The 17,751-nt window shown below is 47.2% G+C and overlaps 1 protein-coding gene across 6 annotated transcripts in view; it reads left to right on the forward strand.

Annotated features, from left to right (window-relative positions):
• TTLL12 (Tubulin tyrosine ligase-like 12) overlaps positions 1 to 17,751 on the forward strand; it is a 386,517-nt gene that overhangs the window by 149,728 nt on the left and 219,038 nt on the right. For all 6 annotated transcript variants that reach the window (XM_075677907.1, XM_075677908.1, XM_075677909.1 and 3 more), the window contains exon 9: positions 15,061 to 15,285. In XM_075677907.1, the coding sequence (XP_075534022.1) occupies positions 15,061 to 15,285 (225 nt within the window). The remainder of the gene's footprint in view (positions 1 to 15,060; positions 15,286 to 17,751) is intronic.

The raw sequence follows: 17,751 nt of genomic DNA on the forward strand, positions 1-17,751 counted from the left end.
TCTGGCAGCCGAAAGTCACTCCTAATGCTTCCTTTTCGATCTGTGAATAATGCTGTTCCGCGTCAGTCAGCACCCTTGATGCACCACAGGACCACGTACACCACATGATACCATTCGCTTCCGTGATGCTGCATGAGAGCTTAACCCAAACCGTCACTACACTGTCAGTACAAAATTTGTCCAGGTCGACAGGACTGATCGAAACAATAAGCCAATGCTAATAAAGAGTAATAAAGGGTAAGTGCAGCAGGTAATTTGGAAAGTGCAAAATCATGTGCAAAGAAACGCACAAATAAAGGCAAGGAGACTGTGGGGCCACGTGTATTGTGCGTCACATGGTCTAAAAAACTTGGGAAAGAGGAGGAACGATATTGACGTGGTTCTTTTGGTGACAAAGAAAATAAGCTGCATCTGCACTGCTGTTCAATGTAAAGCCGAGAAAAGAATGTGCCTTGCACTTAAGTATAGCGTTAAGTACAATAACGCCATTCGTTCCTTTTATAAAGGGTGTGGTGTATCGGTTACCATTGGCATGCGGGAGTGTGTATGTCATGCAGGCTGGGTGCTGAATCGATATGCACTTGAAAGAGCATGAAGGAGCCAGCAAAAATGATAGGCATGTCGGAGCGCATTGCAGTACATGTGACTGCAGAACCCCGTTTTGAACAGGCTACCATCTTTCACCGTCACATAATCTCAGTCACGAGGGAAACAGTCGAGGCTTACCATATATGGAAGAAAGATATTTGAGCATCATCCTTCTTTAGTGTCATTATCATGCAATTAATTTAATTTTCTGGACAATAGAGTTAAGGATCAGGCCTAATGTGTGCCAAAAGTTAATGTCAGTTGTATGAGCATGCCCGGAGATGGCTTCACACTTGTCATATCGTGTTCAGAGTTCACATCAAATGTTTGTGGTTGTATATTTGTTTTCATTTGAATGCAACTGGTAGTTGCGCGTTCAGACCTGCAACTTCCTTAGCTCTTGTCTGTCTGCATTGTGCTGTTTACCAAGGATGAAGCTAAACGAACTCGCCCAGATGTCAGTTTTTTATACAGAGAATGCATCAAATGCACATCAGCTCCTGTCGAAGACGCCTATTTGGCCTGTCTGTGGAAGATTTTGAAGCAAAAGCAGTAGCTCACAATGAATTATTACAGTATTTACTCCAGTAGGTGTTATTCAAAAGCTGACGTTTATGACTTGTCTCTGGCTCCCGCAATCGCTTCTGCTGCATGCAACCGGCAAAAGCATAACCTTCAAAATCTGCATTTGTTATCCAGCGGGCACCACCATTGTGGCATGTATTTGGACACCACTTACAGCCGAACTCGACTATATTGAACCCATTTACATCGAATTATTCTTTATTCGAATTATTCTAACAGCCACACTGTGGCGGTTGTTCCGTAGCATCATCCCCAGCAGTAGAAACACCGTCCCGGTGCTTAATCTACACATCGGCGGTGAAAGGTGTGTGGTATGGCTTTAGTCTCGCCACGTGAACGATGTCACTTGCAGCCGATGATGACGCTGAGAAGTCGGCGGGGAGGACTTCATACGTGAAATCGGTCACTTGTCGCGTCACACGGTATGGGCCAGTGTAGCGTGACAGCAGCTTTTCGGAAAGGCCCACACGTCGAATGGCTGACCAGAGAAGCACCAGAGAACCCGGAGTGAAGTGCACGTCGCGATGGTGGCAATCATAGAGGCGTCTCTGATGCTCCTGTGAAGCCTCAAGATGAGTGCGGGCGAGCTGGCGTGCGTGGTCGGCGCGTGCGATCGCGTCGCGGGCGTATTTAGTGGCTGAACGTGTGGCCGAGGGCAACAAAGTGTCTAAGGGCAACACGGGTTCTCGGCCATATAAGAGATGGAAGGGTGAATAGCTGGCAGTGTCGTGACGCGATGAATTATACGCAAACGTTACATATGGTAAGTGAAGATCCCAGTCGTGGTGGTCGGTCGCGACGTACTTCGAAAGCATGTTGGTGATGGTCCGGTTGAGACGCTCCGTGAGGCCGTTGGTCTGTGGGTGGTAGCACGTGCTGAACTTGTGCTTCGTCGAGCAGGTGCGGAGGATGTCCTCGACGACTGCCGACAGAACGTAGCGCCTCACAGAGCGGGCGAGACCCGGCCAAAAGAATCGATGTCGTACACGGTCGTATGTGCGCGAGACGCCCAAGTGTCCAGCGAAGGGAGCGTCGGGAAGTTGTTGGAGGACAGTCGAACGCAGGTGCTATAGAATTGCGAGCAGAAGGTCAAGGCCATGTAGATCGAGATTGCGGCGGTATAATGTCCCCTCCTTAAGGAGGAACATCCGTAGAGAGGTGTCGCCAGGTGTTGACTCCAGATGGTCGATGAGGGCTCGTAATGAAGGATCGCGGCCTTGCTCGTATCCGATTTAAAGCAACTGGGACACAGAGAAAACACAAGCGATGGCTTCCGCATCAGCTGGTTCGTCGACGGGGTAGCGGGACAAACAATTGGCATCCTGGTGCAAGCGTCCCGTCTTATATACCACGGAGAAGGTGTATTCTTGCAGGTGTAATGCCCAGCGAGCGAGTCGTCCCGTGGGGTCCTTAAGCGAGGATAGCCCGCAGAGTGCGTGGTGATCAGTGATGACACAAAAGGGGCGTCCGTACAAGTATGGACGAAACTTCGCAACAGCCCACACAAGAGCGAGGCACTCGCGCTTTGTGATTGAATAATTGTGCTCGGCGGGGGATAGAAGTCGGCTGGCATAGGCTATAACGCGATCATGTCCACGCTGGCGTTGTGCTAACACTCCTCCTATGCCGTGACCACTGATGTCAGTTCGAACTTCCGTTGAGAGAGGCGGGTCAAGGTGGGCCAGAATTGGAGGCGGGGAGGGGGAGTAGTGAGTTGCGAAAATGATGCGGCATGGTCAGGTCCCCAAGAAATGGGGCGTCTTTCTTCAAGAGGTCGGTAACGGGACGTGCGATGGTCGCAAAATCCTTCACAAAGCGTCGGAAATAAGAGCACAGCCCTATAAAACTACAAACATCCTTGGTAGACTTCGGAACAGGAAAGTTCGTAATGGCGCGAATTTTGTCCGGATCAGGTCTCACGCCTCGGGCGTCCACGAGGTGTCCAAGGACGGTGATTTGGCGGCGAGCGAAGTGACATTTTTACGAGTTCAACTGGAGACCGGCGCGGCGGAGCACGTCAAGAATCGCTGAAAGACAGTCTAGATGCGTGTCAAAAGTGGGCGAATAAATGATGACGGGTTGTCCAGATAGCACAACCAGGTGGACCACTTGAACCCCTGAAGCAAAGAGTCCATCATTCGTTCGAAGGTGTTGGGCGCGTTACAGAGACCGAAAGGCATCACCTTGAACTGATAAAGACTGTCAGGGGTAACGAATGCAGTCTTCTCTCTGTCCATGCCATCGACGGATATCTGCGAGTAGCCGGACCGTAAGTCGATAGAAGAAATATAGGTGGCACCGTACAGGCAATCTAGAGCGTCATGAATACGTGGCAAAGGGTACACGTCCTTTTTTGTGATTTTGTTCAGGTGGCGATAATCTACAAAATACGCCACGTTCCATCCTTCTTTTTGACAAGTATGACAGGGGAAGCTCAGGGACTACAGGAAGGCTCGATAATGGCCTTTGCAAGCATCTTATTAAGTTCCTCTTGGATAACAGCTCATTCGGACGCAGAAACACGATATGGACGTCGGTGAATAGGGTTCGCATCGCCAGTGTTAATGCGATGGGTCACGACGGACGTTTGACCTAAGGGTCGATTGTCAAACTAAAAAATGTCACGATAGCCTTCAAGAATGCGGCAAAGAGCTTCAGCTTGAGCAGGTGTAATGTCAGAGGAAACCATCATCTCAGTGTCGACGTCATTACCATGCGATGACGTCACGGTATGGGCTGAGCTGTGACGATCTTCCACTGTGAATGGCTCAATCTCATCATCCTGCAAAGGACCAATTATAGCCAATGAAATCCCCTGAGGCAGAACTTACGCCGGTGAGCGTGAAATTGACAAGGGGAAGACAGGTGCGGTTGCCAGTAATTGTCAGCACAGTGTGCAGCACGGTAACACCACGTGTAAGTATAACTGCCGGAATTGGTGCGACCACGTAATTACCGTTAGGTACAGCTGCTGAGGACAACAAGTCGATGTGTGTCACAGAGTGAGGCGGTAGGCGAATAAAATCCATGCAGCTCAAATGGCTTGGAGGCGGGTCCACAGGGTGGGCAAGAAGAGGCAACTTAAGGCGAAGTGAGCCACCCGAACAGTCAATGAGGGCAGAATGATTGGCAAGAAAATCCAGACTGAGAATGAGTTCGTGAGGGCAATGCTCGATGACGGTGAAGAGAACGACAGTGTGTCTCTCAGCAATGGTGAGTCGGGCAGGGCACATGCCAACAATAGCGACAGTCCCTCCGTCAGCGACTTGTACAACTCGGTTCGGGGCGGGCGTCAGAACTTTCTTGAGCCGACGGCAAAGAGCAGCACTCATAATGGACACATGCGCCCTGGTGTCAATTAACGCGCACAGAGGAACATCGTCGATGAGAACGTCCAAAAGATTCTTGTTCGTGGGTAATCTGAAGCGAGGATTTCGTGCCAATGTCGTCATTGCAGCTTCACCTCCAGAAGCTGCACTATCTAGTCTTCCGGTCGGGGCTGTGGCGAGTAGGTCGGAGAAGGAGCACGGCGTGACGGGGGCGAACGAGATTGACGACGGGAGGGAGAAGGTGAGGAGGAGTAGCGGGGTCGTGTCAAAGGTGTCGCAGGGTCCGATGATGGAGCGGGCATAGAAGGGGTGAAGGAAAAAGATGCGCTAGAGGGGTGAGGGTGGTAATCAGGAGAATAGTGCGTTGGAGAAGTCTAGCGGCTGCGGCGGTGGCAAGTGACATGTCCAATGCGTCGGCAGTTTAAACAGATCGCCTTGTCGTCCACGGTTTGCCATTCGGAGGGGTTGCGCTGTCCATAAGAGTAAGAAGAGCGCGGTGGGGATGTGCGTGGAGAGAGAGGTTCCGAGCGTACGGAACGAATGGATTGCAGGACAGCGTTGGACAACTCTTGACGGACGACGGCCTGTATTAAGGAGATTGTCACCGGAGAAGGATCAGGTGATGGGAACGAAGGGGCCGCCGGTTGTGCCGCTTCGACCTCACGACGAATGATGCGGGTGAAGTTGTCACATCGCGACGGCTGGTGGAGGAGGTCGTCACAGGATGACATAGCAGCTGTGTTGGGAAGTCGTGTGATGTGCTGGGATACCCGGCGGCTTTTAGCATGCTCGAGGCGGCGGCACTCCTTGAGGATCTTATCGATGCTGGTAATGTTCGTAAACACCAGCAAATTGAAGACGTCGTCAGCAATGCCTTTGAGCACGTGATTAACCTTCTCGTCCTCAGACATGGTCGGGTCAGCCTTGGCACAAAGGGCCAAGACGTCGAGAATGTACAACACGTAGGACTCGGTCGACGTCTGTACACGTGTGGCAAGGGCTTTTTTGGCATTGACCTGGCGACCGAACGGATTGCCAAAAAGGTCACGGAGCTTCTCTTTGAAGAGATCCCAGCTGGAGTGAGTCTGGAACCATGCAAGTGGAGCTCTGTCGAGGTCGAAAAGAACGTTTGCAAGCAAAATAGTCGGATCCCACCTGTGATGTGACTGGTGCTGACACGTTCGTATAAGCGGAGCCAGTCGTCAACATCAGGACTGCCGACTCCGTTGAAAACACCAGGATCCCGACGGGGGGCGAAACGGCGACGTAGGTCTGGGCTGCCGGCGGAGACGGTTGTGTAGATGAAGTGCCGCCAGCAAGAGCCGAAGTTGCACTGTCGCCGTTGCGACCGCTGCGAAGCTCCATGACAGGTACGGGGAACGTCCACCTCCACCAAATTAATGTTACGTGTAGCTGAAGCCCAATGCTGTATACAATTTTATTTACAGAGACGCTAACGGAAGGCCAAATTGGCGACGCTATATCAAGCGGGCCCACGTCGTCGTCTTCCTCCTCAGTGCAGCCACACTGTGGCGGCTGTTTCGTAGCATCATCGAACAATTTCTGAACACAGTATAGTTACAATAGGTATATATAGCAAAAGTTACACTTACATCGCACGAAAATAACAGCGACTCCTGTCAAGGCGGAAAAGTGCCCCCAAAAGTTGGCTTTCCCTTGCGGTAGCGGGAAAACTCGGTGGCACGGCTCCATCAAACTGCTACTCCCTACTGTGACCGCGCTGCGTCGAGCGAGCCGTCACGGTAGGGAGAGTGGTTTGAACCCCTGGCAAAAAATGATCCTGGCCCGCCCGCAGAGCTTGCTCAGACAGCCAATCAGAGGCTCTAGTGCCCTGGTCGTGCAAGATGGCGCAAGTGCGAGTTCTCTCACTGCTTTTCGGGTTCATTGTGTTTGCGCCTTGTGGGCCTTCTCCCACAGTGTTGCTGTGATGAAGCGGCAGAATTCACCTTTCGCCGTGAAGCTCAAAATCATAAATTGGGTCGAATTCAGTGAGGAGTCAGATTCCCCGCAGCGTGCAAGATTCCGAGGAGCGCTCTCAGCACAATCTCGAAGAATAAGGTGGCGATTAGGGCTAAAGCCTACAAACTCGCGACCCGGTGCCCGTGGCGCCCGAGACGTATGCGTGGTTGTGTACAAATTGTTCATCCGAAATTGCTTCAGGCGTGCCGGCTTCCGCATACTGTAATTTCTGATGACTGCGACGAAGCCACTGCTGGTGTTGCTGAAATTTGTACTGAGCTGTCAGAATTTTCTGAAAGCGTTGACGAATCGACGGTGAACGAGTTTGTGGAGTGCAGATGGTGGTGTCGCGACCATGGGAGAGCCCGAAAACGAAGAGCACATTGCTGACATCATACTGAGCACAAGTGAAAGTGGGCACAATGAGGAAAGAAATGAAGGTCCTTTGCCCACGTCCTCCAACGTGATTGGTACACTCGCACTAGTCCGGTGCTTCTGCTCGAATGTGGAAGGTTGTGACCGCACCTGCTCCGACTCCTTAGACAATGTGGAGGGTGCGTGTGTCGCAGGCAGCGAAACTGTCCAAGCAGAAAAAAAATACAGGACTATTTTATGTGAAACTAATCTGTTTCATCAATCAAGTGATTTTATAAATGGAATGTAGTCATGGTTTCGACAAAAATTCATCTGGTCAGGCATTGAAGTGAAAAAAGCTTTTCAATCACTGACCAAGTCCAACGAAAGTCCAAGTCCAACTTTTTCACAAGGAACGCAGGGGAGCACATAGGGGAGCATATAACAAAGGGTGGTCAGACCGCCACTATTACAGAAGCGCAGTGAATGCCGTCTGCTTAGTCCTCTGTTTTTGTTTCACCACCATCGCAGGAGAATGGCATGTGCAGTTTCGCCTGCGGTGACGCAGACAATAAGTTGTCGGCTTTAGCTTTTTTTTTGTTCTTCTGCTCTATGTCATTCAGAAATATTTCCAGTAATGTAATTCTAAATAGCACAAACTCTTCTTAGTATTTCCACGATTTCTCTGTCGTCTGCGAGCGCGTTCGACCTTCCGCTCGAAAAGCAGACGATACCGTGTCGTAACCTAGCGGACTCAGCAGACGGCATAATAGTGGCGGTCTGACCTTTTGTTATGTGCTCCCGGTGCTACGGCTGTGCTTGATTTTTACCTGAGATGACCGCCATGGAAGGTGGGACTCCTGAAGGCGAACAGGTGAGCGTCGTGTGAAAGCGGGATCCTCCGTTCAAGGACCAAAATAAGCCACGAAGGAAAAACAACAAGGTGTCTGACATCAACCGATCAAGAATCGTCAATGCCTCAAGGTGCGGCGGAGATTTGAGACAACTCGCCGAGATGCTGGGCATAAACCTAAAAACTGTAAGGTCAATTGCAGCGACAGACCGTGAACTGTCTGTGAAAACGGGGGTCTCCATCAGAAAGTTTGGTGCCGACGTTGTCGCCGTCATAAGAAGAACTGTCGACGAGAACCCAGCATTCACGCTGAAACAGATAAAGCGAACATGAGCAAGAAATACCTGGCCTCACAATCAGCACCAGTTCTGTTGACCGCCTCCATGACGTACACACCTACTCCATCAAATTAGCGACCCAGAGGCCGGTGGACCGCAACCGCTTCGACGTGAAGAAGCGAAAAGAGTATGCGCAATGGTTACAAACCCACGGGCCCCGTTTTTGCCGCTTTTTTGTCTAAACAAATTACAATATATGGTGCTCAAGAAAATTCAGCCGCGCAAGAAAGGGCATGGCAGCACTCCAGACGACGACTTCGACAAAAGGCGCGAACATCAACATCATTGCCTGTATGTCGGCAAATGGTGTGCTGCACTGGTGAATTGTCGGAAGAGTCCATTGGATCGTATTCAATGACTTTCTCGCCGACGTTTTAACCCAGGTTGCCTCTGAGGAGCCGGATACAGAGGCCGTCTTCATTTTCGACAATGCTCCCGCTCACAACTGCGCAGAAGAGGCAAATCTGGTCAGCTTGAACCATTCCATCAAGTGCCTGCCGCCATACAGCCTTTTGTTTAATCCCGTTGTGGAAGTTTTCTCCAAGTTTAAATGTCAAGTTAAAGAGTACCTCAGTGAATGGCGCGATGCAGGGCTGGAGACCACAAGGAGTCACACAAAAGGAGCACAGGCGCTCGTTGCTTGTGAACGCTGGACAACACGCAATGCGACTTGTTCAATGCGTGGATTGCGCTGCATTTTATAGACAGAACTATTCTTTTGTTCAGGCCGCGCTTAGAGAGGAGGACATGTAGTAATTCTTGGTTTGTTTCTATAATCCCATTCAGGAAACGCCGTGGTATCTTGTGAAATTAAATACCGCATCGAATAAATTACATCTTTTCGTTCAAAAGATCTTACCGTATCTTTGTACATCTGGTATCGAGCGAGATGTCTCATAAAATACATCATGACGCTATTTTGTTGGTTGTACTTCTTGCAGTCCATCCTAGAGCTTTAGGAGGAAAGAATGCGCACTCAATCCCACGCATCCGAGATTCAGCTGTTCGTCAATTTTCCATTTATACTTGATTAACACAAGGCAACCATCAAAGTGTAAGCCTATGCAATGATATTTTCTTTTAGATTTAGGTGCACGTTAAAGAACCCCAGGTGGTCAAAATTTCCGGATTCCTCCACTATGGCATGCCTCATAATCAGAAAGTAGTTTTGGTACGTAAAGCACCATAATTTAATGTTTAATTATATTTTCTTTTGAGGCCGGTAGCATAACAAGATTGCTGGCCATATTAGAACCATAGTTCCATAATGAACAATTCATTTGTAAGAAAAAGGTGTGACTCAATTTGCATATTTTGCCTTTTAAAAATATTTTTATATTAATGCAGCCGTTAATGAAGAGTGCATGCTAATAGTCTTCATGGTGACGTCACGTGAGTCACCATCATAACACAGATTGTGTGTGTCAATTTGCCTCTCCTCTAATGCGATATCTTGAGCGAGCTCCTCGGAACACGCATCCTAAGTCACTAGTGATCACATCATGTTAATGAGCGATAGTAAGCAGCTGCCTGCCCTTTGAAAATCATTTCTTTTTATATATGTGCCGGCAGGTAAAGGGAGTTGACACTCGCGTGCGAATGTAGTGACGTCAGGAGTCACTATTGATCACCTCATTTGACTTCGTGATAGTGAGCAGTTTGTAATTCTTTAAAAGCCATTTTGTTTGATATGCATGTCAGCAGGTTAGGAGAGTGCATGATTAGGCGAGAACCATGGTGACGTCACGTGAGTCACTAGTGATGACGTCATTCTTCTTTGTGATAATGAGCAGGTTGTTACTCTTATTTGATATGCATGTCAGCAGGTTAGGAGAGTGCATGGGTGGGTAAACCGCAAGGTGAGGTCACGTGAGTCACTAGTGATTACCTCATTCGACTTTGTGATAATGAGCAGGTTCTTGCTCTTCGAAAGCCATTTGTTTGATATGCACGTCGGAGAGTGCATGGTTGGGTGATAACTCTGATGACATCACGTGAGTCACTAGTGATCACCTCATTTGACTATGTAATAATCAGCAGGTTGTTGCTCTTCAAAAGCCATTTCGTTTGACATGCTAGTCGGCAGGTTAGGAGAGTGCATGGTTGGGTGAAAACCATGATGACATCATGTGAGTCACTAGTTATACTCATTGGCTGCGTGATAGTGAGCTGGTTATTACCCTTTATAAGCCACTTCGTTTGATATGCATGCCGGCAATTTAGGATAGTGCATGCAGGAGAAGCGTGGTGATGTCACGAGAGTCACTAGCGATCATGTACGTCACTTGAGTCAATCATAGGGAGCAGGTTTTTAAGCTTTGAAAGCGATTTCCTTTGATATGTTAGTAGGCAGGTTGGGAGATGTGTGACGGCGGTGACGTCGAGTAGGTCACTAGTGACCTAATAATGTTACTCAAGAATAAGCTGTTACATTCTCAGAACCATTTCGTTTTATATGCATGTTGGAAGCATAGGAGTGTATGCAAGATACAAGCTCAGTGAGCTATATTGAATCGCATAGTGATTATGTCAAGTGCCTGAGTAATGGTGAGCAAGCTTTTACCCTTGCGAACGATGTCGATTGATATGCGAGACGATAGGGAAGGAAATTGCATGTCATGATCGCAACCCAAGTTGCGTAATATCCATCCCGATTATGACTCACTTATGTGAGTCACTCTTGTCACTCAGAAATACGACTCGAAAAGGAGGACATGAGCGAGCGGTATAACACGTGGAAGTATTTCTGAAGCAGCCATAATGACACCGGTAGCGTGGAAACTGTGCTCCTAAAGTGCTGACGCCAATATAGTGATTGCATCAATGAATAGATGGCATTCATGACGCCTGTTACGACCTCTTCTGCAAGACTTATTTGTTTCTCAATCAATTTCCAACAGGATTAATTGACTGGCACTGGGATTATAATGTGCGGCACTTGGATTAAAATGGCTGGCGCAAGGATTAAATGAGTTGGCACGCAGATTAATTTGGATGGTGCTGGGATTAAATGTGGTGGTGCTTGGATGAAATTATTGACACTTGGATTAAAAATGCTGGCGCTCAGATTAAATTGGCTGGCACTTGGATTATGTTCAGTGGCGTTTGGATTAAACTGAGCGGGAAAATGTGTAGAATGCCCAGCTTCATGAAACTTAGCAGTTTTTTTTTTCAAATGTTTGTGTTATGAACCTGCCCTAAAGATTTCATTCGGGCATCTCAAGAAACAAAGTAGTTGGTGTTCAAGGGTCAAGTCAAGGTTGATGAGTTTCAATCACATTGTCTGGAATTTAATAAACCTTACAAATTTGCAGCATCAGCCTGCATGTGTGCAACCGGTTATGTACTTCTCGGATTGAAGTCTTGCAGTAGAATCAATCGTCTAACTCAGTGCCAAGCACGCTGTCTCGGCACAGTGCCAGAATGCTGTTGCCTGTACTAGATTCAAACATGCCCATTGCCGTGGCACGCGAGATTCATCGACCGAAATATTAGGGGTGCCAGTTTGTAAAGGCTTCTTGTAGTCTATGTGCAGCCAGTAGGCTTCTATTTTCATAATTTTGCTTACCTAGAAAATTTTCCTTGTTTTTACAGCTTCATGTTAAGGCTGTTTTACTGTAACTGCAGAATTCTTGACATAGCATCAATTCTCACGGTGTGTGAAATTTTCAGGGTTATGTGTTTTAATTTGCTGTTGCATCTGCTTCTTTTGTCATGCACCTTGCTATCCATACTGAATGTTGGCACTATCCCATGTATTACGTAAACTTTGCCACTCCTGTCACCACAGTAAGAACAATTTCAAGAAGAGAGCAGTCTGGATGAGCCAGCCAGACTGTTGGCCATTGAAATAAAGTGAGTGCCAAGAACTAAAGCAGACCTCTGAGTTTGTGCTATTGCTTACATTGGTCCAGAGTCCTTTTGAACACATTAAGTGCCGCACCCCAGTATACTTACAAGGATTGGCGGTGGCCTGGGCACTGTACGTAGAGGACCGAGTATACTTGTCTGGTCGTCGATGCACACTCCTGGCCCCGCCCAAAATAATTCATGAACTTGGAACATCCATGGACTGATTGCACCGTCTACTCAGAAGTTGGCTTTATTAAAATTTTATGGGCTTTCTTTTTACATGACAGATACCCTGGCAAAACTAATTGATTGTCGATGTATGTATGTATGTATGTACGTATGTATGTATGTATGTATGTAGGCATTTAATTCAGTAAAGATACCAGCAGTCATAGAGGCATTACGTAATCAAGGTGTACAGACCGCTTACGTAAATATCCTGGAAAATATCTACAGAGATTCCACAGCTGGCTTAATTCTCCACAACATAAGTTGGAAGATGCCTATAAAAAAGTGTTCGGACAGGGAGACAGAATCTCTCCAATGCTATTCATTGTGTGCTTGGAAGAAGTACAGTCGCCGACTGATTTTTAGGACTCCAAAAATTCGGACATGCTCTATTATTCAGTCTGCATTGCGGCACCGCCATTCTCCCCATAGACCAGAATGTATAACAACTGCCAAAAGTTCGGACACCTTGCAACCTCTCGTCTGATTTTTCAGACACTCCTTGAGCCAACTCGATCGAGAGCATCATGCACCGACTCTGACCGGTGCATGGTTCGACTTGCTGAACGCCATTTTTGTTTTGAATGGAGCCTCCTTGCTGCCTTGAAAGTCGCGCTACTGCAAATTTCCGCTCATCATCATTGTTTCTGCCTGGTTCATGGCTACAGCAGTTCCGGTCTCAGCTTAGTAAGCCATGTCAAGACAATCCAGCAGCTGATTTGTTTTTTTTTTTTTTTTTTTTGTGCATGACGCTGCCAGTTGGCGGCGTTTTTCGTTTGTGTGAACGGTGTCGGCGTGACGGCACGGTGATGTTTGCTTTGTGTGCTGTGTCGACGTTGCGGTGATCCAACGCGGCAAACGGAAACATTGCGTCAAGCATCTAATTGCGCCGGCAGTGCCTGCGCAGACTGCGCTGGGGAATGCCGGCAAGCGGGTGTCGCGAGGCCCAGGATTTGTCGCCTTCCAATGTGCTCCCTACTGACGCCGAAAATGTTCTGCCGAGCATTGCAATTCCGGACACCATCTCATTTGACAGTTTCGCAGGTGGTGACACTGCACTCTTAGAAATATTTACACCCTTTGGGGCGTATCTTGTCCCACAACAATAATCGTCATCTGGCTTGCCCACGTTTCCTTTCTTTAACGCTGCGAGCCCGGCACTTTCCAGTCACGAGCGGCATGCGCGTTATCAGTGTGACGCAGCATTCTTGACAGGAAAGTAGCGAGCGCCGAGCTTTCAAGAAAGGAAACTTGGGCAAGACAGATGACGATTATTGTTGTGGGACAAGATAAGCCCCAAAGGGTGTAAATATTTCTAAGAGTGTGCTGTACTGACATGCACAGAACTCGACAACGGCGAGATCATTCGCCAGGTTTCTGCTGCACCGCCGGACGATGACTCCGAGTCGAAAGATGACGCACCTGTGCTATGCTGCCATCGCATGCAAAGCGCGTACAAGCAGTGACTCTGCCTTCAGAGGCCTATAGTGACCGTACGACCCTCTCCGAGATTCAGGCTTATCTGATTGCGTGTAAACGGAACAGCATGCAACGGCGCATTCGTGATTTCTTCAAGCGTAGTGCCGAGCCCGAGTAAGTGCGTGGAAATAAAGAATTTAGTTTTTTTTTTCTTAATCTGCTTTTTCGGACACCTGTTTATTTGGACATTTTCGCAGTCCCCGTGAGGTCCGAATAAACAGTCGGCGACTGTATTCAAGCTATTAAACTGGGAAGGCTTAGGAGTAACAATCGACGACGAATATCTTGGCAACCTTCGGTCTGCCGATGACATTGTTCTATTCAGCAACAATGCAGACGAGTTACAACAAATTATTGAGGACCTTAACAGTGAGAGTTTAAGAGTGAGGTTGAAGATCAATATGCAGAAGATAAACAGAATGATGAATAACCGGGCAAAGGAACAAAAGCTCAGGATTGCTAGTCAGCCTGTAGAGTCTGTGAAGGAATATGTTTACCTAGGTCAATTAATCACAAGAAACCCTGATCATGAGAAGGAAATTCACAGAAGAATAAAAATGGTTGGATCGCATACGGCAGACATTACCAGCTCCAGACTGGAAGCTTACCATTGAAAAGGAAGGTGTACAATTAGTGCATTTTACCAGTGCTGACATATGGGGCAGAAACTTGGAGACTGACGAAGAAGCTTGAGAACAAGTTAAGGATCTCGCAAAGACCGATGAAACGAAGAATGCTAGGCATAATGTTAAGGGACAGAAAGAGAGGAGTAGCAGTTTGGATCAGAGAGGAAGTGAGTATAGCTGATATTCTGACATTAAAAGAAAAAAATAGATCTGGGCAGGTGGTGCAATGCGCAGGTTAGATAAGTGCTGGACCATTAGGGTTGTAGATTGGGTGCCAAGAGAAGGGAAGCGCAGTTGAGGACTGCAGAAGACTAGGGGGAGTGATGAAATTAGGAAATTTGTGGGCGTTTGTTGAAATTGGTTGGCGCAGGATAGGGGTAATTGGAGATCTCAGGGAGAGACCTTTGTCATGCAGTGGAGGTAAAATAGGTTGACGATGCTGATGCTGATGATGATAGTACAATTAATTTGCTGTTTGATCCGGCATGTGCTTGTTTTTACCCTGCTTCCATCAAGTTTCGAAGGATCTTGATCAGGTTTTTCTTAGTTGCATTAAAATTTGGGCTGTGTTGGTTTGTATAAAAAGGTGTAAAAACTGAGCAAGAGGTGGAACAGAGCGAGACTGATGACAAAGGCACTTTTAACATCTGCCTTGCTCTATTGCACTGTTATTACAATGTTGAACATCTGTCAGATGCATTGCCCATATGAAATGCCATATTGTGCCATGTTTGTTCAGCTTTAGAATGCTGGGATGGTGTGGCTTCGACTATAGCAGGGCTCGCATATAGTTGCTCGCATCAGGCAGCTTCACCTAAGTCATTTTTGCGGCATTTGCCGGCCTCCAGGGAACTGAGCTGCGAGAGCCCCGGCAAGCGAGTGAATCAGTTTCCCTTTGAGCATGTGCTCACCGTCAAGGACCTGCTGGCCCTGGTGTGTCGGCGTGGCTGTGGCGGGGGCATCCCAGTGGACCCCAATAGCCTGACCAGCCGGCCACTTTGGCTGCCTACCACCTACAACCTGCAGACGGAGTTGCCCCACTTTGTCTCCTACTACCAGCAGAGACAGAAAAGGTACTCTTTTTTTCAAAAGGACTTTTTCTTGGGCAAGTTGGTGCTTCGTTTCACTTGACTGTCTTCGCTTTTTTCTGTCCCTTTTCACGAAACTTATTTCGTGCAAAGAGCACTTATTTCGTGAAGAGCGCCCTGCACACTGAGCTTGTAGGCAAGTGAGCATTGTTGCTTTCACTGTCCTGCCTCACAAGCCCTGTCCTCCTCACTGCATACTTCCCTGGAAGGCTTGTGACAAGCACTGCACTAGTGCTGAATGTCATGCTGGCACTCTTGTTTAAAAACACCTGCAACTTCCAGTCACCAGGACTCCATGCTTTTTAGCTACGCACAGTTGCCAAAGCACATGCAGTGCAAAACACGGTACGCAAAGTCAAATCAGTTGATTGCGCATGACAGGCAATTGGTAATGCTTTTTTTGTACATGCTGTATACCTACCTCTAATTTATGGTCCCGTAAGGGGTCTTTAAGGAAATAAAGTGACCAGGTGATGAGCAAGATTGCGCGTCAAACTGCATGGCCGAGCAGACAATGATGTCCATCGTAGATGGACCTGACGATATCACATAAATGTTGTGTCACAATGTGTGAATACGAAAGCAGAAAAGCGCGGAAAGGAGTGTGCAGCTTTCTTCTTTAATTATTAATTTTGGCTTCCGCGCGGCACATAGTGCTGCTATATTCGCTAAAGGTAATTGTCTCAGCATTCTGTGCACAATGCCTGTGTTTAATTAGAATGTGTAAAAAAATATTGGATGTGATTTACGGCCTTTTAAAAAGACTCCTAAACTCCTTTGGAGTATAATGCTTCCTAATCAATACATGTTCCCATATGTTTATTTAAAACAATGTAGTAATTACGCAAACCTTACTTTCCCCATCCCTCTTCAACACAGTTCCTTGCAGCTGAAGTGGCACCAACAACAATGCCCTCCCTGCCTACACTCTACAAAAATGTTTCCGACCTTTGTGGCGCATCTTGTCCTCAAACAATAATCGTCATCTGTGTTGCTTGCGTCTCCTTTCTTGGAAACTGCTCGCTGCTTTCCTGTCAGACATGCTATGCCAGGCTCATAATGAGTGGGCCGTTTGTGACCTGAAAGTACCGGGTGGGCAGCGTTAGTGAAATGAAAGGCACGCTAGACAGATGATGATGGAACAGGATAAACCCTAAAGAGCTTTCTTAGAGTTTATTGGTCCTTTCTTTTTCTTCTTTCAATGGTGCACTTACGGTAACTCTGGCAAAAATGCTGAACAGCAACAAAGAAGCAGTGACAGGACAGGCAGGACGTGTTAATTGCCACTTTGCTGTAAACCAAGGGTGTTGGAGTAGCGGAATTTGTGAATCGAGTTAAATGAATGGTCAAATGTTCCTACTTCCATATGAACCTTTATCACAATATGAGTGGCATTGCAGGAAACTTAGACCGTATACAGTAGAACCTTGTTCATAGGTGTTGGAAAATTATGCAAGAAAAAAATGCACTAACTGGGAAAACAAACATTCAGAAGTTTCTAAAAAATTTGGGAGACTCATCTGGGGTTCACATCTGCCTAATGTGAAGCGTTGTGCTAATTGTTGCAGCATGAGGGCGCCGACGCATGCCGAGAGCGGCCGTGATGGACATGCGTGGTCATTTTTGCAGCTTCGGCAACCTTTCATTTGCACTCCTCAAGTTATGCCTGGGTTACTAGCTTCATCAATTGGGGCAATTTGGTGGGAAGTTTTGACGTGCCCACTTGGCGAGAATCGCTGCTGCACATGACAGTGTGCATCGAGCTGCTGAGGCTCGAGCGGCCGAATGTGTGCTTTTTTTTTTTTTTCCTAGTGTTTTAAGATGGTAAAGGAAAGTGAAAATGAAATTGAACTGGTGGGAAATGCCGGAAAACGATGCCACCAGAGTGAAACATGACACTCATTTAGCACCACCTGCAGCAGGGAAAGGTGGGGCATTTGGGTTATCGCCTACTAACTAAAAGTGTGCGGTACACTTACTTATAATAATATCAAGAACAAAAAATTCGATTGCTATAATCTATCATCGCTATATCTGGACTAGCTTAAAAAAGAAACCAAATAAAATAAAAAAAAAAGGAAGGAAGAAAACAAAAGCTGTCAAAGGCACCTTTGTTCTTCCGAAACCAAATTTGCCACTTACGCTAAAAAATAAATGTTATAGAAAGTGTGGTGTGAAAGTTAAAACATATATTTATATCTCTATACAGCATGTCCTGCGTTAGGTGCACTGAAATAAACTGGACCCTCGTTATAACTAAGTTGAAGCTGCAGCCAAAATTACTTTGTTATGTCCGTTAGTTCATTATATCCGTTACATCGTTGTATCCATTACTACTCTTTATTGGGGTGCAAAATTGTAAACATGGAATTAAGAAGGCAGCTTTGCAGCCCATGGAACCGCTACACGGCCGCGTATGTTATGAAATTTGAATAAAAGAACAAAAGAATC

This window comes from Dermacentor variabilis, unplaced genomic scaffold, assembly GCF_050947875.1.
Source record: "Dermacentor variabilis isolate Ectoservices unplaced genomic scaffold, ASM5094787v1 scaffold_14, whole genome shotgun sequence".
In the NCBI taxonomy this organism is placed as follows: domain Eukaryota; kingdom Metazoa; phylum Arthropoda; class Arachnida; order Ixodida; family Ixodidae; genus Dermacentor; species Dermacentor variabilis.